The 24,845-nt window shown below is 41.5% G+C and overlaps 1 protein-coding gene across 4 annotated transcripts in view; it reads right to left on the minus strand.

Moving 5' to 3' along the window:
- RB195_018326 (uncharacterized protein) overlaps positions 1–24,845 on the minus strand; it is a gene marked incomplete at both ends in the record, with an annotated part of 46,437 nt that overhangs the window by 16,586 nt on the left and 5,006 nt on the right. The window contains 28 exons of one of the 4 annotated variants that reach the window (XM_064185714.1): positions 41–174; positions 243–376; positions 439–582; positions 692–771; positions 3,948–4,101; positions 4,950–5,012; positions 5,098–5,248; positions 5,314–5,445; positions 7,676–7,777; positions 8,410–8,524; positions 8,604–8,652; positions 8,713–8,836; positions 8,896–8,968; positions 9,023–9,084; positions 9,193–9,340; positions 11,137–11,266; positions 11,325–11,407; positions 11,469–11,586; positions 11,646–11,754; positions 11,845–11,935; positions 11,992–12,059; positions 12,893–13,018; positions 13,075–13,223; positions 19,337–19,443; positions 19,504–19,684; positions 19,742–19,843; positions 21,017–21,077; positions 21,157–21,234. In XM_064185714.1, coding sequence (XP_064041592.1) covers positions 41–174; positions 243–376; positions 439–582; positions 692–771; positions 3,948–4,101; positions 4,950–5,012; positions 5,098–5,248; positions 5,314–5,445; positions 7,676–7,777; positions 8,410–8,524; positions 8,604–8,652; positions 8,713–8,836; positions 8,896–8,968; positions 9,023–9,084; positions 9,193–9,340; positions 11,137–11,266; positions 11,325–11,407; positions 11,469–11,586; positions 11,646–11,754; positions 11,845–11,935; positions 11,992–12,059; positions 12,893–13,018; positions 13,075–13,223; positions 19,337–19,443; positions 19,504–19,684; positions 19,742–19,843; positions 21,017–21,077; positions 21,157–21,234 — 3,068 coding nt within the window. Of the gene's footprint in view, positions 1–40; positions 175–242; positions 377–438; positions 583–691; positions 772–3,947; positions 4,102–4,949; positions 5,013–5,097; positions 5,249–5,313; positions 5,446–7,675; positions 7,778–8,409; positions 8,525–8,603; positions 8,653–8,712; positions 8,837–8,895; positions 8,969–9,022; positions 9,085–9,192; positions 9,341–11,136; positions 11,267–11,324; positions 11,408–11,468; positions 11,587–11,645; positions 11,755–11,844; positions 11,936–11,991; positions 12,060–12,892; positions 13,019–13,074; positions 13,224–19,336; positions 19,444–19,503; positions 19,685–19,741; positions 19,844–21,016; positions 21,090–21,156; positions 21,235–24,845 lie in introns of all 4 variants that reach the window. The other 3 variants (XM_064185713.1, XM_064185712.1, XM_064185711.1) reach the window with 3 other exon arrangements.

Here is a 24,845-nt window from a genome sequence, read left to right on the forward strand (position 1 = left end):
CTAAACTTCAGCAGCAGAAACCAGGAACGGACCAACATACAGTGATAGTTTTCTCAGCAAAGCTCTTTTGCACTGTTGGTGTAGGTAGGAAACGATGGCTTCGAAGTAACACGGACGTAAGTAATACGGAACATCTGTCAGATGGCAAAGAATGGCAGAGAAGAATGCGGAAAGCTTGAAACACGGCGGAAATGAGCACTCAGAATTGCAAGAGAGAAAAACTAACAATCCTGAAAACTCACGAATGCTAATCCCACGTATTTTTCCATACGAGAGCAGATGTAGTCAGAGAGCCAGGTGCCATCCCGAAGATTAGCGCACAAAGGATGCCCGAGATCGTTGTTGTCTCGAATCCAGTCGAGTACTGGGATCAAACCTGGAGCGTAGATTGTTGAACCTCTCAGAGAGTTCAAAAGAAGGAAAAGAACCTCTGTATACCCTGCAGGCCACAGTAAGCGAGCTTTCCAAGACGTGGGACATCGTATGCTCCTCGGCCAATAGCAGCCCACTCCTCCGCATCACAAGTGAATAACAGTTTGTTGTAGTCTTGCAATGATATAGAATTCAGAACAGAAGCCAGTTCTGAAAGACATGGTTGAAGGCTAAAACAAGAAGTGCCGTTGTAAGTTGAGTACAGACACACAAGGAGACGGAAAATCTACCAAATCACGAAGAAGAAAGTTTGACGAACCACGCTCAAGCTCGTCATTTCCAGCGACTACGGCTCTAATTGTGCCCATGGACGTACGTGCAGCATCCGAGAGATGAATCCTGTAAATAAATATTCGAAGATCACGTTGAAAATTTTGCACTCGAGCGGAGACGTGTCTTCTGCACTATTCTGTGCTGAGTCACCAAAAAAGAGGTTTCTTACTGATTAAATATTTCAATTTTCTCATTAGTTCAATCAATTACTCCTAAATTTCGTGGCAAAAAAGTTTTTCTTGCAGCAAACTCATAGATGTGAGTACGAGTAATATCATGATTATTATATGAATCGCAAAGCTGCCTCTTATTTTGCTATTTTGCTATTTTGTTTCTTCGTATCGGAAGCACAGCTAGTTTAGTGTTGTGATAACACTCCGTTTGTGTGGTGATCATTGGCTCAACACCCCACAAAGCTTGACCCCTCTTCGTCAAGAAATGGGTACCACAATCGTTAGGAAGGATGAACTCATTACATTGGTTATTCCTCGCAAGTGATTACACCTCCTATCATGTCATATAATAACGTGTGTGTGTTTGTCTGTGTGTCAAAAAAATACTCTATAATGATGCAAAAATCTGCACCGATGAGCTGCCGAACCGTCATCATGCACCTGATAGGCAAACACTATACCTCTTCACCATTGTCCACATCTGCAAAATGAATGTTGGCTTTGATAAGGTAAGTTAGTTTCTCTCAAATGTTAGTGAGGGTAAATAAACTTTTATGTGAATGTATACTTCCAGATTTGCAAACTGTCATGCTATATAATAACGGGCGTATTCTCTCACATGTGTGTGTCTGTGTATGCGTGTGTCTCAGTCAAGAAATCCCCAAAAGAGAGGGAGGCGGATACCATGGCGTCGGTTTGGTGCGCTAGAGCCTCAACGCAGTAAAATGGGGTGGGACGGGTCCCACGGGGTCGGAATGGTGCGCCAGTGCCAAGGTGCCAGAAAGCTATAGAGTGGGGAGAGACGGGTTCCGCTGCGTTGGATTGATGCGCGAGATCCACTACGCTGTAGAATGGGTTTCTATGGTCCCTTCGCATACCTATTTCCCAGCATCTCTCCCTGATGCTTCTAACATCCTTTCTTCAAAAAGAGGAAACGCACGTGCGAACGGCTGCTTAACTGCAATACATAGTAGCCAACAGTTTACGCGATCTGACGTAGGACGTTATTTTTGTCACTACGATAGTGATATTCACTTCTTCATGTTAGCATCATTCTCTGCTCATAACTGAGAACGGAGAAAAGTTATACTTGGAATGATGTTTCCAAGTTGTGAAGGTTTGAGAGAAACATAGATCAAGATTGATTGTTCTTCAAATAAATAACTGAGCGTTTAGGGAAAATCTTTCATCTATGCTTAAATTTTTGTCTAGAAAAAAACCGAAGAAAGCGTTGATAGAAAAAAAGCTAATCTATTTTTACAAAAATGTCGCTACTGTTATTTCTTATTAATCGATGAAGGCGAGCGAAGCGAACAGCAGAAAAAGCCTGAGGTCCGGCTTTACCCGGACGTTCAGGCTGGTGCGTTCATAAACGTTTTTTTTTTTTGCGTTTACCATTCCTTACTGAAGACGGAAAGCATTGATGCATTCAAAAAGCATTCATCAACGCTAAAATTTTTTTTTGTTGACGACTATGCACATGCTTTCTTCGTTTTCTGTTTCTCTTCATCATCTTCCTTTTTTTCCAAAATGAAAAACATCACTGTGAACTTCACAAATTCGCAACAAGAAAAGGAAGTGGAGAAAAAATTACTATTATTATTACAAAATAAGACCGTTGGTCAGAGGATCGACTCGTTAGTTTAGGATTGAAGCAAAGTTGAAATTTGTTTGAATCCTACAGGAAAATTGCAGATGTTTTTCCTTTCTTAGAACTTGATCCTACTTCCCCGCCAAGGAGAAAGTGGATCAAAGCAGAACAAAAGAAGTTTCAGAAATCAAGTAGAAATCGTTTTCATGTTATTTTAGCTGATTCCTGCATCCTGCAACAATTGTTTTTCTCCACGGCAAAAAAAGAATTTGCATGAAAGTAGCACAAGTAGACATGCACTTTTTGTTTCCATTCCTTGTTTTAACTCTAGCCATGCTGCATTTCATTCCCTTAGCTCTTGCAAGTGTTGCGTTGAAGATATCAACGACAAGACAGTAGGACCTCTCGTTGTGAATATCTCTTTCCAGTCTTAAAAAAACGGAACGCAGTGAATACGATTTTACCAGCTGCTTAAAAATTCCCTTCGAGCATTTCGTGTGCGGAAAACAACGTTTTTGCTCTTGACCGTTTTTGAAAAAGAAAGCCATCGATTTTGAAACCTTGCATTCGGGAGTAGAGAAGAGGGAAGGATTACGATGCAGGCAGAAGAACAAGCGGTGAAGTAGGCATATTGTTAGGGAGAAGGACAAATTAAGGATTCAGAACAGTGAAGCCTTCATCATACACTTCATTAACAAAGAAAGCGACTTCAAGGGAGAATCGGTGGGAGGCGTAGGTTCAGTTCCCACCTAAGTGGTTGACAATGCAATGAATCCCAGAACATACAAGACTTCGTTGAGGGAAACCACCAACCAGATTTGTAGCACGGACTAACCAGTTAACAGGTATCCGGTGTGAAGTCATTGTTCTCAGTCTTGCCGAAATCACCACTTACAATACGTACCAACTCCCTTTATGAGGGTGAGAAACGAATGGGAAAAATGGGACATCACGTATCCTAAGGAAGCGATGGGGACTGCGATTTCGGAGAACGTGGTCAAAATCGCTAAAAACGACGACCAATACAGTTCCACAGGAATGGTTTGATAGTTATTGACATCAGCGCAAAGTTTTGATGAAGCACACAAACTTTTTTTGTACAGCTGCTCAGACAGTTTCTGAGAAGAAAAGCCAAAATTAAAGATGCCTTAGTTTCAAAGCATTGAAAGAAAAACTTCGATAAAAAAGTTCCAGCAAAGCAGAAAGAAAGATTTTGTACGTCAACCACAGTGGGAGAAATCCACCAGTTCCTAATTTGTATACTTTCCACCAAAACTTTTGTTTTAATTTTGCGCTACGAAAAGTCGAAGATTGGATGAGAAATCTACGATTACTATTTCATTAACCTAATCTTATCTCGTCAACAACACTAGTTCTCGTGAAATTACAAAAGAAAATCAAAATTTCTATTAATTTTTGAGAAATTACTCAGAAATTAATCAGTAATTACTGAGTAGCAAATTTACTACTGGGCATACCTGAAAGCAATCACGGAACCACTAGGGAAGTCGGTGAGCTCAATTGTGCCATTTTCCGTACCGTGAACGACACACATCTTCGCACTGGCAGGGGATAGGTGTTGACGAATGTGAACTTTATAATTGGAGAGACCCAATAGCACGTCAGGACTTTCTAAAAAACTGTCAAGCGAAATTCAAAAATCTCATCAACAGAAAACTCACTGCTTAATTGGTGATATTGTGTTCGCGCACTATAACTGCTGTTAACAACTAACTATGTACGCATACTACGTACATAAAGCGAAAAATCCCAATGCGTTAATTTGGTACGTATATGTGCTCGATACAGAAATCTCAGGGGACGGAGTGATTTAGATCAAAATGCGTACAAAAAGACATTGGTATAAGGTGCAGATTAGAGGCTACGTTTCGTGCGGGACTATCGATCTCTACGTATTCCGTGACTTTATCGATTTCATCGATACAGCAGCACTTGCACTCTTTGGAATTTTCTGCGAAAATTTCACTTTCTTTCACTTCTCAGCGAAACTTTGTAGTTGGAGCTTTGCGATATGGTAACCAGAAATATGATAGCCAATTTGATCGAGTGTCTGTTTTTGTCGACATATTAATTTCTCCGTTGTATCTTCATAGGCTTAATGGGTCTTCACTTATAGAGGTTCTTGCAGAGTCTACTAATAATTATGGTAGCCATTTCTGGCAGAATGTTTATTGTTTGATGAGCAGCGTAGGAGAACCATAACGAAGAAACTGTGCAGCAGGCGCTTTTCGCTTTCCACCCTTTTGAAACTTCACTTTCAGCAAGTGGGAAAGTTGGCACTTTCATGCGGAGTGATCTTGACCAAGCACACCCGGTTAGCGTATAAATATATAAATAATCAAGCAAATAAGTGAATAAATGGATGTATGGTTTGTCATAGGACAGTAATGGAAAAAGAAATAGATCCTGAAAAAGGATCACATCGACCTTCTCCAAAAACGTTTCTCTCAAATACGTGCCTGGATTAGGTTCCGGAGACTCCTGATGAATTCCCATTTCAAAGAGAATCTCGTCCAAAATACCTATAAAATGATTCTATAGGATTTCCATAACCAACTCCATGGCTCATGCGAGCTTATGCTCTTGATTATGAGTTGTTGGACCCACCACCTATTGGAATATGTCTAAGAAAAACTCGATCCTTGTGAATATTATGTTTGTTGAAAGCTGTGTGAGAAACCACGACGATAGTGTCGTGCGTGATAGGGTTATGTCTCGTAATTCCAACCACATCGGGATTCATTTGATCGACGAAGACCTGAGAAGAACAGTGATCAGCGAGGTGGACGAGGTACACATGCTATGGAATGATCATGGGCTCACCTGTGTGAAATGCGCCTTCGCTAGGTAAGCGTGTAATTCATTAAGAATACGTCTGGCTTCCACAATGCCTGTGCTAGCTTTAGTTTCGGTTCCCCATTGTGCATACGGCCGCTTTTCTGATACCACGTGTATCTGGAAATGGATATATCAATTCTCCGGAGTTTGACGGCGTAGAAACGCTCTAATTTGCTTTGCTCCTACTCAACTGACCATTTTCTCATTTGCAAAATTGTTCAGCAGTTTTTCATTTTATGCATACCCTCCAATGTTCTCTCCTAGCTATTACAATATATAGTACTGAGTGTTGCATAGAAACCCGAGATCCCAAGTTGTTTTCATAAAGTTCGTAGGGAAGTGGAGGTAGGGCGAGGAGGAGGGGGGGGGGGGGGGGTCGCATCAATCTGTGGAGCACAATATTTTCTTTTAAAAAGATCGTTATTGAAACTACAGAAGGAGCACTACTAGTTGCCGTTCTTTTCACCTACACCTCTAGTTATCAAAGTTTGGAAAGGTTGAAAAATCAAAAATGTGAAACCCTGCGCTTTATTTCCGATTTATGCTCACTTTTCTAGCGCGTTCTCATTTACGAGAGCACACCTGTTTGGAAATCATAAATTTATACTGGGCTGGATGGAAGCCAACATGTTCTAATGAAGAAGAAATTTGTTTTGAGAATTAATCCGAATTCGGGTCAATCATGCTTTACGAAAATTGTTCGAAAAATTACGGTGGTGAAGAAATCTAATTATCCCCAAGTTTCTGTCGCCTTGGAAAGAACACTGAAGGCCAAACTCACCATGACTTCGGCTAATTAGAAATAAGCTGAACTATGCGGTACTCAATGCATTACTGCACAAGAAGGGTTTTATGGCTAAAGTATCACTAATGAGATAGAACTCATCTATTTTAATGAGCGCCACTTCTTCCGTAGCACACTATGTGAGGAAAAGGTTTAAGAGTTTTCCTGGAATTTCTTGTTCCATCATATAGTTGAAATTTATTCGCCTTCAACGAGCATCTGTAAAGTTGGCAAGAGAAAATTGGCGATTTCATTGACTCGCTCTCTTAACACTATCTTTTCATTTATTTGAATTAAATAGTTTATTTAAATTAGTTAAATCGCTCTCAGAATACTCTCAGTGACTTGTGTGTCCGCTTGTGGAACTTTTATGTTACAATTACAGTCCAGTTTCGTCATGTGCTGATTAAGAAACTGAAACTGATGAATCTATCAGATCGTTGGTTTGCACTGGTTGCTGCTCAGAACACCACTGATCCACGCAAGCGAAAACCGTTAACAGCTCTCTGCTGACGGTTGTCTTCGTCACTTCACCTCTTCATTTCTAACCTAAGTGAGACGTTGGTGCTTCATTAGTCCTCCAACTCTACCTCGTGATATAATCAGGTAAAACGACCTAAGAGGCCAGGGTAGTCGCGTAAGCGGTTGCACTCGAAGCTCGGATCCTCGCTTGCACATCCATCCGAGTCCCAGCAATCGCAGTCCAAGTGAATAGTGATAGTCCTACTTCGATCTCAGCCTCTAGCTTCAACGCACCTGTTTGACCGCAGCCACGTTCAGTTACGCATCTACGTTTAGTTACGCATCTTCACCGAGTTTCAAGCCGTTTTCACCGAGTATAACAATTTTAGCTCTTCCTTCACATACTCCATAGACTACCTCATAATATTACAGACGTTAAGAATGCCTGGGATTTATTGCTGAGTCCAGTCGCACGTCGTAGATTCAAAATGTGAGCTCCAAAAAGCCTTGGGGATGTTAAGTGGTGATCCCTGAAAACAATGAACCTAACAGAAATATCGAGAGAGCTCTGAAGTAGAGTTGTCACTCATCCTTCGGGTCTCGCACAGTTAGCAATCATTTCTCCCCCCAACCATCATCCAGGATGTGTGTAATATTTGTGAGTGATGCTGAGGAGGTCCTCGAGCAAAACGTCGTCAGCGCCGCTAGAACTACATGAAGAGGGTGACCAACAACCCGGAGAACATCTGATTGTGTAAAATCGGATCTCCTTGTAGATCACACGTTATGCGCACGCCTAGGAGAAGGTAGGAAGTGTGGGAAAGAGCACAGAGAGGCAGGAGGCGTTAGTTGATGACAGAGGTTTGTTCTCGTAAATGAGAACGCGCTAGAAAAGTGAGCATAAATCGGAAATAAAGCGCAGGGCCTCCCTCCCTCCATTTCCTCACGGAAAAGTGTAAAACTACTCATATCTAATTACATAGAGGAACTTAACTGTTTTGTTTGAAGTTTTCAAAAATAAACACCACAAAGAAAGGTTTCTAAAGTTCAACCTTAATTTAAAAAAGAGGCTTGCAAAAGAATGCAAAGTCACACGCTTACCGCATGCCTGACCAATTCATCGTATCCTCTCGTAGATCCTACGGCACAAGACGCCATAGATACCATGGCTGCCGTAGGCAGCAGGTCGTAAACCGAGCGAGTCTAGATAGCATTTTTTTAAATCTGTATTTGTTTGTACTTTAGAAACACAGAGCAGCCATTAGTGTCAGCGAGCACAAAAGAGGTACCCTAGTTCATCTACGAATCATAATGATGATTCGTTCAAAGCAGCGCATGACGAAATTGACGTGATTCGGAACCCCCAGAGAAAACGTACAATTCGGGTTGTACATTGCGAAAATGAACGAGCGTGGCTCCGCTCATTCTCCGCTAATAGTCGTAAACAATGACAGGGTAGACGGCGTTCCTTCCAGTTGCAGCACACACGCGTAAACGAGCGAGCGGTAGAAGATTAATGAAATATCTTCACCAGCTCATTCAAATAAAACCAATGAATAGGCTGCTGAGGAGACCGTAGCGTATGCAAGGATGCGCGCTCTAGCGTACGCCATAGGAACTAGAGCGGTTCCCACACTGTCTTTTGGGACGACTAGGGAGAACTGAGCGGGGCCACGCTAGTTTCCGTAATGTACAACCCGAACTCTCCGCTTTCCCATTGGTTTCCATACCACGTGAATTCCGTGGTATGCTGCCTGCAATGTGGCACTTTAAAGGCGAATTTAGAGCTGATGTACGTAACGTTCAAGAAATCATCACTCGCACTATCAGTTTACCTCAATTGGTGTGGGATTGTCGTGACTTTGATCCAAGAAAAGACCGTGAGCTACTGATGCAGGAGCAAAGCGGATTGGTTTCTGGATCATTGCACCCACCACGTCGCCGCCGTATCTGGAAATCAACCGCATCGCAGTACTAGAATACTTCCATTCAAAATTGTAAGAAGAATCCTGAAGAATTGGAAAACTACTTGTACACAAGCCTTCCTTGTTCATGGCTGTCGTGAGCAGACTGCGCTTCTGAAATGAATTAAGCCAGTGCTATCTCATCAAGCAGAAAAAAGTCCGAGAGAAGAGTACCTCTAATCAGAGATGAAATACCGAGCCTATTAACAAAAAGGTTGTCCTTCTCTTCGCTGCCCGTGAACAACTCCGCAAACACGTACAAATCAGGACGAATTTCTCGCGCTGCCAGCAGAAGATACTGGAACACTCGTCTGCTGGGAACTGTCGAGCTTAGTCCTTTCAGCTCTACCATCTCACCTCAGCAACGTGAATGGGAGTACTGTGAGCGTTGTCGATACGAAGCCCATGGAAAACTCGAGCGCACTCTTGCCTAAAAACACACGTGGGCTGAAAGTCGACAAGAAGAAGCAGTTCCAGAACGCACGTATAATCCTTCATGTACTTCCAAAGGAACGGGCAGTCTTCGGGTTTTTCTCCATAATTTAACTTCACAGAATCACCCCAGCAAACTAATTCGCGTCGAAGATATACATGAAAAAGTGCTATTTTAGAATGCATTTACACTATCACGTAGTGTTGCTACATAATATGAACCTGTGACTGCGGAAGGGCGAAGTTTTTGAGCGGGTCATCACACATAACCCATCCATTGAACGCCATAAGGAACCTTGACTTCTCAGGATCATATGCCAAATGTTCATCTTCCTCCCATGACGTTGAATCGTCCAAGTGTAAGAAGTAGCTGAATAAAAAGTTGAAATACAAAAGTCTTTGGCTTATTTCCCAGTAACTTTTTACTGTCTTTAAGAGAGAATAAAAGAGAATGTTAAATACGAAAAAGTGACACCCTATATCTTAAAATCTCAAAAGAAAAGCTAAGTCCACAATAGACCATTCTCCTGATTACTCCTGGAATCCATAGGCGCGGGCGTTTCCTATTTACCAAAGGGAACTAATCCTATGGTGATTAAATCGGAAAGTGAAAGAAATTTTGGTCGTAGTATCGGAAATGCAACAACAACTTTGGCATCAAAATCAAGCTCCTTGATTCCTCAGCTTCACTGGACAACATTCGCTTAATTGTATACTTTTACGAAGAGATGGATTTGCACATATTCCTATTAAAACATAGTATTCTGTCGCAGTTGTTTTTCAGAACATTTCATTGGAACAAACCGGAATCTTAGGAAATTTTTACAACCTGCAAGAAGATGGACCTATTGTCAGAGGTGAAGATCGAAGCGTTGTCAGCTTTAATAGCTGTAGTATTTCTAACTGAATCACTTTTTATATGGTGATGATGTACGATGTTAAATTTTGACAAATTCGTGAGTTGCTTTCCTACTGATGCTGTTAGCAGATAGCATTTCATACCATAAGAAGCGACACACCCACTTCATTCATTTAACAACGTTCACTTAATTCCCCTTGCTAAGTTAATATCACGAATCTACTTTCGGTACAGAGAGAGGATTTGGGACTAGTCTAAAGGCAGGAACGCGAGATTATTGAAAAAACCTCTTTATTTGGGTTTCGCTACTCGTATGGGTGGAAAGTGTTATTTTATCTGATAAAATCTGATATATCTGAAACCCCTAATGTGATTCACAACCAGCTGCTGCTCTCGAGAAATGTTCACAGAACAATAACAGTTACTGGAGAGCCGATCACCAGAAATGCGTCCGAACGCTGTTTTTAACTGGACGATACTTGCTTATACAGTGATAATATTAGGTGAAGAAAAAAGCAGTGAGCGTCTTTTCCCTTTATTTCGACGATGAAATCAACATAGTTAAACTTTCCTTCAGATACAGATCAAATATGCCCCATTTTGTTCGATAACGTTTGTCCATTTTGATGACAATTTCGTAATTTCACAACTGAAGAAGTCCTTGTCATTTTGACCATCTCATTTTCACAACGCTCTCTTGAGACCAGTTTTGTACCATCAAGAAAATCTTGCAAATGCTTGAAAACGCGATAATCGCTTGATGTCAGGTCTGGACTATACGGCGGTAGAACCACCCATCCAAGCTCTCGCAGCTTCGGACGCGTCGTCAAATGTGTGTGCGGCCTGGCGTTATCTTAATGGGACACAACAGCTCCCCCGTTGTCCGTTTCTGGCCGCTTCTGGTCGATTGCCTGCTTTAATCTGGTCAGTCGTTGACACAAGAGATCCGAATTGAGTGTTTCCTGCGATGTGAGGAGCTCTTAGTGGATGATTCCCTTCCAATCCCACCGAACACACAGGGGAACCCCTTCCTGGCAACCGTTAATCCGGCACCTCGCCAACGTGACATCGTCAGATATGGCTCACTAGAAACATATAGCAAAAACACTCAGAACTTCTTACTTTTTCTACTATAATAATGTTAGTAATGATATAATATTCCATAATATAATTTTAGTAGTAATGATAACATGATTTTCCTATAGGCACAGTAGATGGGTAGAAACCGAAACCCCTTCCTGACGAATTAGACATTAGTGAGTTGAAAAACGATCTTTAGCAATTTCTTCAAGCGATGACTAACATACTCTGTGGTAAGTGGATGTCGTTCTGTAACAGCTCTAAACTTTGGTCCATGATCGGCAGTCCTCTGATACGTGATATGTCCCATGACAGCGCGCAAACCGGCCATTACAATCTCCCATGCAGCTTTACCAGCTGAACAATAAGATGCGATGGCGGGGAATCGCGGTCTATACCAAATATTCACACGAACCTTCTTCATTCAGGTACTCCAGATGGTTTCTGAATGAATCCGCACATTTTTTGACCCGGTCGTCGTCCGAAGAAGCATCATCTCTGAGGAACAACACACAATTTATGAGTTTGTAATCAGGCTCGCAAAGAGAATGCCACAAACCTCGGTCTATTGAAGATTTTCATGGCTTTTTCGAAATCCACACTGCATCCGAATCTTCTCCATTCCGGATCCTGTTTCGATGGAAGGTTTTCATCCAGAACTTCCAGTGATGGTCCCGCTGCAAAAAATACTCGCAAAGCTTGTAATGTCGCTGGCAATTAGTAGAAAAGAACATGCCTCGCGCAAGTTCTTCGAACTTCTTTACGTTTTCCTCAACGTTGATTTGAAAGAATTCATGCAGACGCATTTTCGGCAATATCTCAGTTCGAAGAAGATATTCAATCGCCTAGAAATCGATTTTAAAGCATTGGTCTTGAATATCTCTCAAGTTTCGTAGACTCCGCCATAATTAGAACCATATTCTAAGAGCACGTACGTTAATGTGATGCACATTGTCCACAACTGCTGGCACTCCTCTAGATTCCCACTTTCCTTCACTAACCTCCTTGCCGAAATGGTGATAAACCCTGAAATATGAATTGTGGGAACAGAAACGGAAGTAGAGGAAAAGTTACTCGTAAACCTGTCTACTACATAAGCAGGTCTCAGGTGTGGACTATTGAGGCAGTTGTACGCGCATTCCGGGTGCTCCTGGAATATTGATAAACTTTACAGGATGGGAGACGACTGCTTAAGAAGAAACATCTAGAATGCATACACCTCCCTGACTGCTAGAATAACTCAAATGTACCTATATTTCATAGAAATGTGTATATGATGCCGTTTTTCTTTTTTCTTTCCCTTCTGATATATGTACGTGATTTTCGCTTTTTTTTAATCAGAAAAAAATTTAATGTTTTCTTGTTATGTCAACGAGGTTTAGGTGGAACTTTTTTATTGGCCTTAAAATTAAAAATTGAAAATTCGCCTTGGTGACAATCTCTAAGAACGCGGTGGTTTACCAACCCCGTTAGTCGGTGAAACTTGCCTTTGAAAAAGACGAGTTCGTCGAAACGTCAGGCCAATAAAAAAGTTTCACCTAAACCTCGTTGGCATAACAAGAAAACATAAATACACTATCAAATGCAGAGGTTTCAAGAAGAGAGGACTTGGAGATTGTTGGACAGAAAAGCTTCGTCAATCGATTCGAAGATCTACAAATAGAGTTACACATTCGAGAATAAGATTGTTCACAAAGTTTACTGCGCTGCTGCTCCGTAGCTTGAAGACTGCAAAAAAATCTTCTATTTGAGAAGCATTTGAGAAGCTTTCTGAGATTATCTGAGAATGGAAATAAACCAATTAAAAGAAGAAATGGAAATACGAGTGCTCAGAGCAGATGTGTTCAGCAATATTTTCTCACTGAAACCACTAGAAATAGCTAGTCTGAAGAGATAATCCGAACCACATGAAGAAAGCTGACCACTTATTTGAACAGAAAACATGACTCTGATGCACATGAGATGTAGTGTAAGTAAAAGTACCTGTAGCCACTGAGCATTTTTTGCGGCATGGTTCCAAACGACATCCTGTACAGTCAGCATTTCCCACTCTTTCTCGATTTTTTTCACAAAATTCTCCACATGTTCCATAGTTGTCTGTCCGTCTTTCTGAAAAAAAGCATTGCGGAAGAGAATAGGCTTCTGGAACTTAGAAAAGTGGACACCTCATGTATGGTTTGAATAAGTGCGTGATGATTACTGATAGAGTAACTACTGTTCGAAATTCCCAACTCATGAATAGGTGTGAGGTGGATCATATTGTAACCACTTTCTTTGGAGACTCGCAGACGTTTCTCCCAACATGACAAACTGCCTGAAACCAGAGTAATTAGGGAGCAGATTGAAGGATAACAGTCAGACATGCGCACATGTTCCTTGGCAGAAATTCCATGAAATCATCGAGATTTCGTTCTTCACATAATGTTTTGGTCAGTTTCAAAAAAAGGTAGTAAAACCCAAAAGAAAAGCACTATCTCAGGCAACATAAGCGTCTAACTCTACAAATGAATCGGAGACAATTTTAATTACTTTCATATGCTCGTTCGAACTTAAACGAGTTTCAAAATGGCCTATTGAGACCTTTTCAATTTGAAAGGAACAACGAATTAGCAGATTTTGATTGGGAGCTTTAAAGGCATCACCCCACGAATCTGAGGTGTTGCAGATTTCCGGTGGAGTATTCGCATACGGGATGGGAGACTATGGAGAGGGGGGTGGTTCCGTCCATTTCTTCCTAATTGAAGGAAAAAACGGCCCGGCAGATGCGGCTTCAGGCGTTTTGGCGCACTATTTTCTACAAGGGGTTTGATTGGAGCGCGTCAGCCTTGTGCGGCACCGCATCTTCCGGGCCGTTGTTTACGGCAATTAGGAAGAAATGGACGGAATCACCTACCTCTCCGTAGTCTCCCATCCCGTATACGAATACTCCACCTGAAATCTGCACCACCTCAGATTCGTGGGGTGATGCCTTTAATCATTCCTGTTCACCTTTCCGAACCGGGGAAATGTTCCCATTTGAGAACATCATCGTCTGCGTAAACAAAAACTTCTCAAGAGGTAAGATCGACGGAAGTTCGAAGAGGAAAGCATCATTAGCGACCGTTAGCGTTGCTGTTTTTGTGTCAAAAACTTCGGATCGGCAATGTCAGATTTGCCGTAGGTTATGGATTTGGGAGGGATCATATCAATGTTGACGACTAGCTAGTAAATCCCATAAAATTGCCATAAATCTATTGGGGTTGCTCTAACATAGCTGAGTGAACTCCTACCACGCTTCGTCTAGTATGCCTTACCAGTGAGCACCAGAAATGACAGCGCTCCTCAATCGAAACTTAATTGAAATGGAATTGGTGCTTAGCGTGAACATCTTCACAAAATAGACAAAAGGGTCTGGAGTTCCTAGAAATCACCGACCCCGAGCGCAGTGGCTCACAACAAGGCCAGAAAGATGCCATCTCACAATTGCATTTCCGAATGCCATCTCACAGTTGCATTTCCGAAACTGAAGTGCTACAGAAACAACAAATTTGCCAAAGCGATTGGCTCAACTACATGGAAGGGCGCCGGTATCCAATATTCTGAATAGTAGTAAAGACAAAGAGTCTAGGGTAATCAATCTGCTTGGGATGCGCCACTACGTTCACTTCAATTCAGAATCGCTTGAGGATTAAAAAAAAACCAAGTCTGGTATCAATTTATTGACTCGATGAACATAACCATACGTTATCTAATATAAAAGCTCAACAATTTTCTCAAAATCATTTGAATTTTCCAATAGAAATCTACGCACAAATATCAACCGATAAGGTTTGAACGATTAAATATTAGTTCAGCAATTCCATGAATAGGAGTGACCCCTCTACACTTCAACTGAGGTGTTCTTGCAGAAACTTCCTACTGTTGTGAAAAATATACTCATGCAGCAATCTCGTGCCTTTCACTATGAGCTTAAAAGAGCTCTGTGTAAACTCACCGATTTATTATGTTGAAAGCCGGAGTGCATTTTTTTTTCAAATTTTCTCCTATGAAACTTTGTTCATGCATTCAAAAACCGTACAACAACGGGATTTTTGTATGGAAATCCTATATTGTTTCTCCAGTATTGCAAAAAGCGAAACTCAAACATTAACTTAGTAGTAAACGAGTCAATGTTCCTTATCAAGTGTCAAGTCAGTGTTTTTATCCTCCCGGACAAGTTGATGTCCTCTTAGAGGTCGACAAGTCTGGTACCAACTTAGCGACCCCTAAGGGATGAAAGGCTTGGTTGGCGCTACGACCCCCGTTCGATCGTGCTGCACCCGCAGCGAAACCTGTTACCGTCTGCGCTACACTTTCCCATAGGTCTTGTATACATACTAAGAATATTTGAAAAACAGCCATTACGAATCCAAATAGGTATTTGTGTTTTGTGTCAACTTGCAGGGCACTATTCATAACAGTGCTATAAATCTCTCAACGCATTCGCCACTCCACGGCTCGCATTCGCGAGACTCTCAGACCATATTTCACTTCTTGCAAAGGAAAAGTTTTTTGTGGGCATCGTAAAAGCAAGGACATGATCTTCTAGAAGGGATATCAATCTAAAGACAATTGCCAAGAAACTTGACTAATGCCATCGAGTAATCGAGTAACGAACAGCCGCCAACGGACCATTAGAAAAAAAGAAGTTGTGGGCTCCGGAATGAACTAGTCAGCTGTTTCTGCTATTGCCATTTTTTAAAGACCTCAAATCATTGTAATTAGAAGCATAGAGCCATTTCCAGCTCTTCTCACAATCCAATTAATTTTGCACTATTGTTCCTATCTATCACTGAGGTGGCAGTTGTTGAACTACTTTTCTACGCGAGACTCCCTGATTCTCATCTTTCAGTAGCTTACGTACAACAATGATTCTGTGTTTTCTTCGAAAAAAATTCGATCGATAGGTGACAGCTGAGCTTTCCACAGGCTCATGTTCATTGCAACATTTTCGGCAAAAGAAATGAAAAATGAAGAGCTGCACGCAGTCCATTATCCTTGCAGCATAACGTTTTGCAGACGTTTCCTAACTAACTAAATTCGATTGAACGATAACTTAGACGAGACATCTCTGGATTAGAAATCCATTGGAACCAATGCAGCATCCACTTAAAACCGGATAAAATACTAACGGGAGAGACTGTGGCGCAGCCGGAAAAAGGTTTGGCTGTGAGTGCGACGGTCGAGGTTCCAAATCTTCTACTGACACTAAAATACCTTTCTGCTGGGTCTATAATTTGCTACCAGACTTGTTTGGGAAGACAGAGGCTCTGACTTGACACATCTCCAGCAGATCATTGCATAGGCTTCACATACAGTTATAAACCTCAAACGATTTATAATTGAAGTCGAACCTAAGTGCATACTAATAACCACGCCTTGTACTCTATCTTTTTATCCCTTTTAAAATAGCCCAGATGTCCAAATCATCAGTCAATTCATGCGTGAGTGAGAAACAGGCGCACCACTAAGCAAATTAATTGTTGTGCAATTCTCATCAGAAAATGGAGCCATAATTACTTGGATTTCTACAAACCACCAAATACATAATTCCACTGAAATTCCAAGGCCACTTTTTAAATAAGCGATGCGCAAAACACCTTTACTTGTGTGTACTTATAAAATGCAACGAAGTGATAGTGGATCTGAAGTCTTCTCGATGCTTTGGTAATGAACTGAAAAAAGATATTTGCACTATGGATGCCATATGACAAGCCTGCTGATGTTTTTGCAGATGATGCAAAAGTCGCAGCGCGTGCAAAAAATTGAACGACTGGTTGCAGAGCCCTGCCAATGTGCTCTGTTAAAATGAAGTAAGAAAAACGGGTGAAGCAAAGACTACATTGATCAAGCTTATAGCCCTCAAATAATGTAGTGGAGCACAAAGCTCAACAGAAGATATCTGATACCTTAGACCAATGTTGTGCTGTTTTTATTTTATTTTCTTTTATCGATTAACTTAAAACGCAGATCAAAAGAGAAGAAAAATGACAGGACTACAAATTTTAAGGACTTCAGGAGGTATAGAAGACTTCAAGAGAGTGGATTATCACATTGTAATGCCGCCCCTCGTTTTTTAGTGAACCAGTATGGTTGCACACTCACACCTGGAGAAGAACACCTCCGGAGTTTTCGAACTCACCATTACTGTTAGCCTTTCACAGTTCCTGCTAAATTGTAATACAGCTAAAAAATGTGCATTCTAGCATTTCCTGACTACACCATAGACACGCTGGGATTTGGGCTCAAGCTACACACAAAGTTTCCATCCAAACATAATTTTCAACCTACTAAGCACATTCCAATCCATTTCCATCGAACACAGAAACTAATGGATGTGAAATTCTTCAAAAATCTACTGGATTTCATCGAATCTGTCTCATCCAAAGAAAGGATTAAAGGTGTATGAATAAATGCTCTTCGAAATGTTTCATATGTTAATGTCAGTAACAAACAAAAATGTATCTGCCTTTTAATTTTCGAGGCGCTTTTACCTCGGAACGACAGTTTTCGGTCCCTTTCAGTACGGATGGGTTCGACTGAAAAATTCCACCAAGCATCTTCTGTGTAAAATGAAGTTTTGTGCCGTGAACGATCGCGATGCGAAAAAACCAGCACCCAAACGATAGCAAGCAGTTTCCCCAAAATTTATAGTGACACGCCTGATTGCCGCAGAATATCCTTTTCTTGCGATAAAACGGGGTTAGAAATAGATCTGAAAGAAGTGATATTTTAGCGTGTCCTTCAAGAAAACACTACTGTTCATGAGAAATATAGCATCTGCTCAGTGTCAGCTCTGTATTATAAAAAGGTAACAGAAACGCTTCCTATTTCTAGGATAAGCGATCGAGCGTGGACGAGCTTTAATGGTTTCCAAGTAAGAATGGAGAAAGTGGTGCGCTGCAGTAAAAGTTCTGGAAAGTCCACTACGTTTTCACGAGGACTACATGAATCGTGCACTCTTTGATAATACTTGACCATAATTCGGCAGAAATAACTTTCATATGTTTTCTATTTGGATGTTTTGTTGCAAAAAAAAAATGTCCTTTGAGATAAGAGCACGTAGGTGCATCCCTAACTTATAAAAACAATAGCAACGGTAAGTGCGCTTGCATTTGTCGTTTGGGTAGTAGTGTAGGTATATAGGACAGCGGCAATGTATCCTGTTACTCTGTTCGGAGCGGGGGTCTTATGAAAACTACATAAGTTGATTGTATTGTAGTATGAATGGCTATGTGAAAAATGTTCAAAATGACGGTGTAAATCAGGAATTGAAAATAATACAGTGAAAAATCAAGGTTGTATCTCTGAGAAGCGCTGCTGAACATCGCGCCATCACATCAGTTAGCAGATAATGACAGAGTATACATACTACCTCACTAAAGAGTCCCTGAAAGGACTAAGGAGAAAGTTAAAGTAAGAAGTAGTAAGAAATGGTGGTATAAATGGAGTCAAAGGGCTCTAAAGCGAGATTTATAGTGTTCACGTCTGCTCTCTACTAGGCATACATACAGACCTACAGACAGCTCTTCAGACGCGCAAAATCAGCAAAAAACGGCGGAAGAAGCTGATGTCATTATCCTTCAGTTATCACTTCCAGATTTTATATAAAGAAAACACTCTTTTCATTGTCATATCATCGCTACTAATGGGGCAACAGTAAATGAACGAAAGTCCGTAACCCGTTCTCATCAACGACGATGAAGAGATCATGTCATGGATTGCTGCTGGTCCGCAACAAAAACCTCTAGCTAACAGCAGAGATTGCACAAACACTGAATTTCTACTACACAAAAAACTTGTCAGTTGTTTCCACTAATACTTTCTAGCAAATTCGACGGTTCTCCTTCACTTTAAAACAAAAACTGTAATGTCTTATGTAAGGCCACGTATACTTCTTTAAGAAAAAAAAATCACCCATACGTTTCTAGTGTAATACAACGCCATGCTAGTTTTTCGAAGAATACGACTAACCCCAACGATTACTCGATAGTTGCGGAAATCTAGGATTATCAGCAGCTGCGCACCGGATAATATGAGCGACATTTCAACGAGAACCACACAGCAGGGACTACTTTTCCTATCAACTGTGGTTAAATCTGCTTGGTTGAAGGGTGAAGTAGAAATGTGAAAGTGGAAGGCTTGCACCTAAACTTCTTTTTCTGTTGCAAGAAATGGGGGTATTGGGTGAAAAACCTCAATATTGTCACTTAAAAGCTTGACTTACTTCTAGATGGTGATCTTTTATTTTCGAAAATTCTCTCGTGTGTTTCAAGCTTCCACCTCCCCTCCCCCCATGAGTTCGGCAATCAACTCATTATCTTTTTGTCCTAATCTATAGATATTGTTCAACTTCACACTCCAATTAACGAATTTTGCCTTCAGCAAACAAAAACGAACAACACTAACCTAACAGTTTCGTGAGATGTGTTTGACAAGCAACACCGTCCAAAGGAAGATGTTTTCCACTGACCATTAGGACAGGCATAACGAGGAAGTATCCGCTTCCGGATTCCCTTAAAACCATTCATTGTTATCTTGGATCAAGGCATTTCGAAGAGAAAAAATACACTCACTCTCCATCTGCAGAAAAGCAGTACTTGAACGAACCAGCTGTACTGCATTCGACTTGACAGTACATCGCGAGATGATCCTTTCCAGAGGACCATTTCAGTGGTTCGTCACCAGTCAACGTTGTGCGAATTTCAACATCTATCCCCAACAGGGAACTACCGCGGTGGAAACGTACGAACTGTCCTGAACTCGAAAATAAAGCTCAGAAAGTGCACGAGCACTTTGATGTCAAGCAGACACCTTTCTCTAAGCGACGAACGACCGTGTCCAAATGCTCTCCTTTCTCCAGAACAATGATACGCACTTCAGGGTGGTCAGGAGTCGGCATTTCAGATAATTTCCCTGAACAATTAGGAATACCATAAAAATCACATACCCTACCGAAAGGAGAAAGCTTTAGAATTCTTTGACTTTCTGTTCTGAAATCATAAATAGTCCGTCCATTAATAGAACCTTGCGAAGCAGGATTAGAAAAGGCAAACCAAAGAGCCATTTACTTCATAGTCTCGGCATTAACAAAGAAAGAGTAGGAAATCAAGCAGGCATCCTCAGCTTTCACTAAGGGATATAACTCAAAATTTGACGAACTACAACTGCCAACAAAAAGGTTTGATTTGGAAAAAATTTGGACTAGGGAGATCAATGAGGACCCAGAGACTCTCTGAAAAATGTCGCTGGGTGGAACCACAATCAGGCAGGCAAAGGATCTCAAATACTGACAAAACGCCTGCGCAGATAAAAGGTGGCATCGTAATGAGCGCAAAACCGACTGACTCCGCTATGGCTCTGCAACAAAAAAAAACCTCGAACGAGCCGTGCCCTTACAGCAAAGAAAAAAGGAGAACGAAGCAATAGAGAATAGGGAGGAATCAGGAACCTACGTTCGCAAACAAAACTCTGAAATTAGGTATAGTACGAACAGTTCCAGCTTGTGAACTGAAAAAAAAAACTTTGCATATGAACTACTTCAGGCGACCAGGAAAGTGGCCAACGATTTCTTGAGGAGAGCCGCTCTTAACGTGCAATTGAGGCCTTTCCTCGATAGTGCAAAAGGACGTGCCACAAAATTATACGTCAAATCTGCACCAAGTAGGTTCAGCTTATCATTGCCAGCTTCAAAAAAATTACATCAATAGAATATAGGCTCCCAGAAGTGTGAAGTTTATACAAGTAAGCAGAAAATTCAACACTCAAGATTAAAAGGGACTGGAAAGAAACATAAGCAAACAAATAAATTTTGCACCCAACGATATCAGTTCAGTAGATAATAATAGCGTAAACAAGGTAACACGCAACCGCCTTCGAAGACAGCTCCCGAACGAACTGATTGCGCCAAAACACAAAAATGATCAATAAACGAGCAATGAGAGAATTCACAGCAAAGCAGCAGTAAAGCTAGTTGTAATTTCATCGTTCTCTTCGAGACTGCGAACTCACAATGCATTTATACATTGCAGTTTGCTTAGAAAAACAGAAACTTCCTGCAAATATTGGTAAAGAGAGGAACGAACTAACCAAGGATATCTGCCAGCTTCCATTGAACATCTTCGGAAGTTGGAGGCATCTTCGCTTTAGCCTTAACGTAGAGCTAGAACTGTGATATATTCAAGATATGGAGAGAACAGTACGAACACAAATTAACCGAAAATCCTCACAAGGAAAAGCAACAAAAGTGCCGATTCATGGCGACGGATTGGTTCCAGATACGAATAACTGACCTTTGGATCCTCTCTCTAGAGGTGCGTTGCTGAATTCTAGCTAATAATTCGTATTTGCATTCAGATATTGGCTAGAAACCTCAAATTCCTACCACTTTTCAAGTGACAAGTGGTACGTCCTTTAAATTTAAAAAAACACACCTATCTCGAATTTTTGGAGGGGGCATTTTTTTTAAACATTGAAGCTGATTAGCGTTTATTAAACTGCAATGTTCACGTTCCCTTTAACGTGAGGTCTTCACTTCTTGCGTGCGAGTTTTCAAGATAAATACGCTCTCCTCAAAAAAAAAGAGACAAAAAGAGTGAAGCATTCAGCGGAACAGCAGAGAATGTAATATTTAGCTCTGCTTTTCTGCTTAGCTATATCAAATCAAACAAGCGTTAAATGTCTTTCCACGTCTTCCTGGAAAATTTTCCACTCAAATTTCAAATCACATTGCAACTTATATATTTCCAAATTCCCATTCCGTTGTCACATCTACTTTAGATGATGTTTGTACTAATTTTTAGTGTGTTAACGACCAAAGAAAACATAGTTTGATACCCAAGAGAGATTACCTCGTTTTCGTACAGATCACAATTATTCCTCGAAATTTCCTTGATAGTTCGAATAGAAAGATATAGAGGGTCTGAAGACAGGGGATGTCACCAAAGATTACTAGATATGTTGATCTACAATGCAGTAAGCACATCCTAGTCCCACAGATTCCATTGAACCGGATCAATTCCAAGTAGACTAGAAAACAATAGCTAAGTTTGCTCTCATTTTATTCGACTTCAATCTCACTCCTTTCCCTAGTTACTTTAATTTCTTGAATATCGTCTCGGCTTCACTACCACTCTCCAGGAAGAGGGGCGCTAAAGGGAGGTTCGAGGGAAACCTGACTAGATGTGGTGCAATTTGCAATGTGCAAGTTCTTTTCTTTCTAATCAAATTACTTCAATAATCTGCTATGCAGCAGTGGAGAGCTTTAGCGATATGTTATGTCTTTTCACCCTTACATCAGCCGTAACATTTTTTTTTCAATAAACACACTGAGAAATGGTGGTAAAGCTGCATAGTAGCGATCCACCAGCGGTTGCAGTCAGCTAATCCCCTCGCATACGAAACCTCCTCAGGGGACCAGCTCTTACGGTGTAGCACTCACTTCTTATAGTCAGCGAAGGCTATTCCGGAAATGGAGCGGTATTCGTGAAACAGAAGACTTCCGCGCATTAACACATCTAAAACCTTGACAGAATCTTAGCTCGGCGTATTGACTTCATCTATTTCATCCTCAATATACGTATGAGAACGAACTCCATAAAATTTTTGTACTGAACGCTCACGAAGCATATTGCTCAATAGTTGGAAATTTCTTTCCTCTAGGTAAGAACGACTATCACAGTAGCCCACTATTCGGAGACTCTCCTTTCACTGCACAGCGTAAAGGTACATCCCCAAGCATCTGATTTCTGAAACGCGACAATGATCAGAACCACAGCAGATGAATGGTGCGAATAAGACCTCAAGAAGGCAGTGCCTTCAGATGATGAGTGTGTAGTCGTTCACAGAATGTGTCGTGCCGTTGACTGAGTTCCGTTTCCAGCCACGATAGTATTCTTTCAAGAAGAAAGAATATTCGTGAGAAAGGCGCGTGATAGACATCGGCTCTGCAGGGTGGGTCACCGTCTGTGTTTAAATTTCATTTCAGACACTCAGATCATGGGTCGGTTTCACCAATTCCTCCTAATTTGTTGTCTCCAACAACAGATCTGGAAACGAACTTCTTGTTGCGATTCCCTCCAATCTCTCTATTCAAATGTGAAATGAGTTGTATTCAATTTCATCAATTAGTGAAGATAGAGAATCGCAGTCAATGATATGCATGTTTTGTTTTCGGTGCACAGGGTATAGACGAAGGCGGAAAATATTAGGAGATTTCGTCAGGGTGGACGAGACGGACGACAGATAGTTGTATGAGAAAGCCGGAGCAATCTACATTTCACAACGAAATCTTCCTTTGCGAATTGCGACCGTGCTTCGGTTACCCGTATCATGTCGTTGCTTTTGTTCTAGCTCTGCTAGAGTCGGGTTAAAATGATCTGAAAGGTGGTCAGCTGCGTAAGCAGTCGCTCGAAGCTGCACAGTGAAGCAAGCGTTGCGCGACCGAATTGAGACCGTAGATAACTCCACTCGGACTACACAGATTAGCGGTGCAAGAAGGATCCCATCTCGAGCGCAACGACTGGCTCCACCGCGCTTTTCCAGTCCAGCTACTCAAACACCAGGCTTCAGTTCAATTTGACCCGCCTATACCATGTGGAATGTAATCAGCCTACAGCTTCGAGATAGACATGCATGTCGGCTTCTGAGAAGAGAGTTCACGCGTTGTAGGGACAGTGAACCAACGCTTAAACCTGGAGAGTGCAGCATGCGATGAGCCGAAGCAAAATTTGTGTTAGACAACCCTGAAGGCACTTCTCCACACTAAGTCCTATCGCGGCCTGCATTGCCTTCATCACGACAAGCCCAGCCTATGCGGGATAAGCAGACCGCTATGCGATTTATTTTTCCAGAGCCGTGGAAATATTTGGGAATGGTTTATTCTTAGCTGACTTTCAACTTGAGGTTGTTCTCAGTTGGGTCCACCCTCCGATCGGCACACCTCTGCAGTTATCCAGACAGTGCCACATCCTCGCTGCTGTGAGACCGTTAGTCGTTATGCAGGGTGGGACATAATGATGTCCCACATTTTAATAAAATTGAAAAGAATCTATATAGAAAAACCGAATATGTTTCTGAAAGGCACATGAAATGCCATATTATTTACTGAGCTTTAAAGGCATCACCCCACGAATCTGAGGTGGTGCAGATTTCAGGTGGAGTGTTCGTATACGGGATGGGAGACTTTGGAGAGGGGGGTGATTCCGTCCATTTCTTCCTAATTGTCGTAAAAAAACGGCACGGAAGATGGGGACCCACACAAGGCTGGCGCGCTCCAATAGAACTCATTGAAGAAAATAGTGCGCCAGAACGCCTGAACGCCTATCTTCTGGGCCGTTTTTTACGGCAATTAGGAAGAAAAGGACGGAATCACCCCCCTCTCCATAGTCTCCCATCCTGTATACGAATACTCCACCTGTAATCCGTACCACCTCAGATTCGTGGAGTGATGCCTTTAAGAACTGGCGTGATTGGCCGATACCTTCCTGAAGAAGACGGTGCAACGATGGTGAAGTGTTGGAGACCTTTCTGCGCCCCAAGCTAGCCGATTTGGATTCCAAGCGTGAGGCCTCAGCAAAACGGTGCCACTGCTCATACAGCATGGCGTGGATTGTTAGAAATAGAGAAATATTCCCCGAGTGTTTAATCTCTCTAAGTTGAGATGACAATATTTAAATCTACGTTACTTTTCCTTCGAGGCTACCTAAACGATAAAATGTTTTCAAACATCCTCTTCAATCTCTTGAGGAATTTGAGGGTAACATCGACGCTATCCGTGAACGTCTTCATCAATTTATCCACAACGACAGCCACCACATAACAGATATGATATGATATGATATATAGATATGATTTTTAAAGCTCAATAAAAACGTCTCTTTGTACTTTTCAGAAATATACTGGTTTTTTTTCTGTGTAG

This window comes from Necator americanus, chromosome II (assembly GCF_031761385.1).
Source record: "Necator americanus strain Aroian chromosome II, whole genome shotgun sequence".
NCBI classification, from domain to species: Eukaryota; Metazoa; Nematoda; class Chromadorea; order Rhabditida; family Ancylostomatidae; genus Necator; species Necator americanus.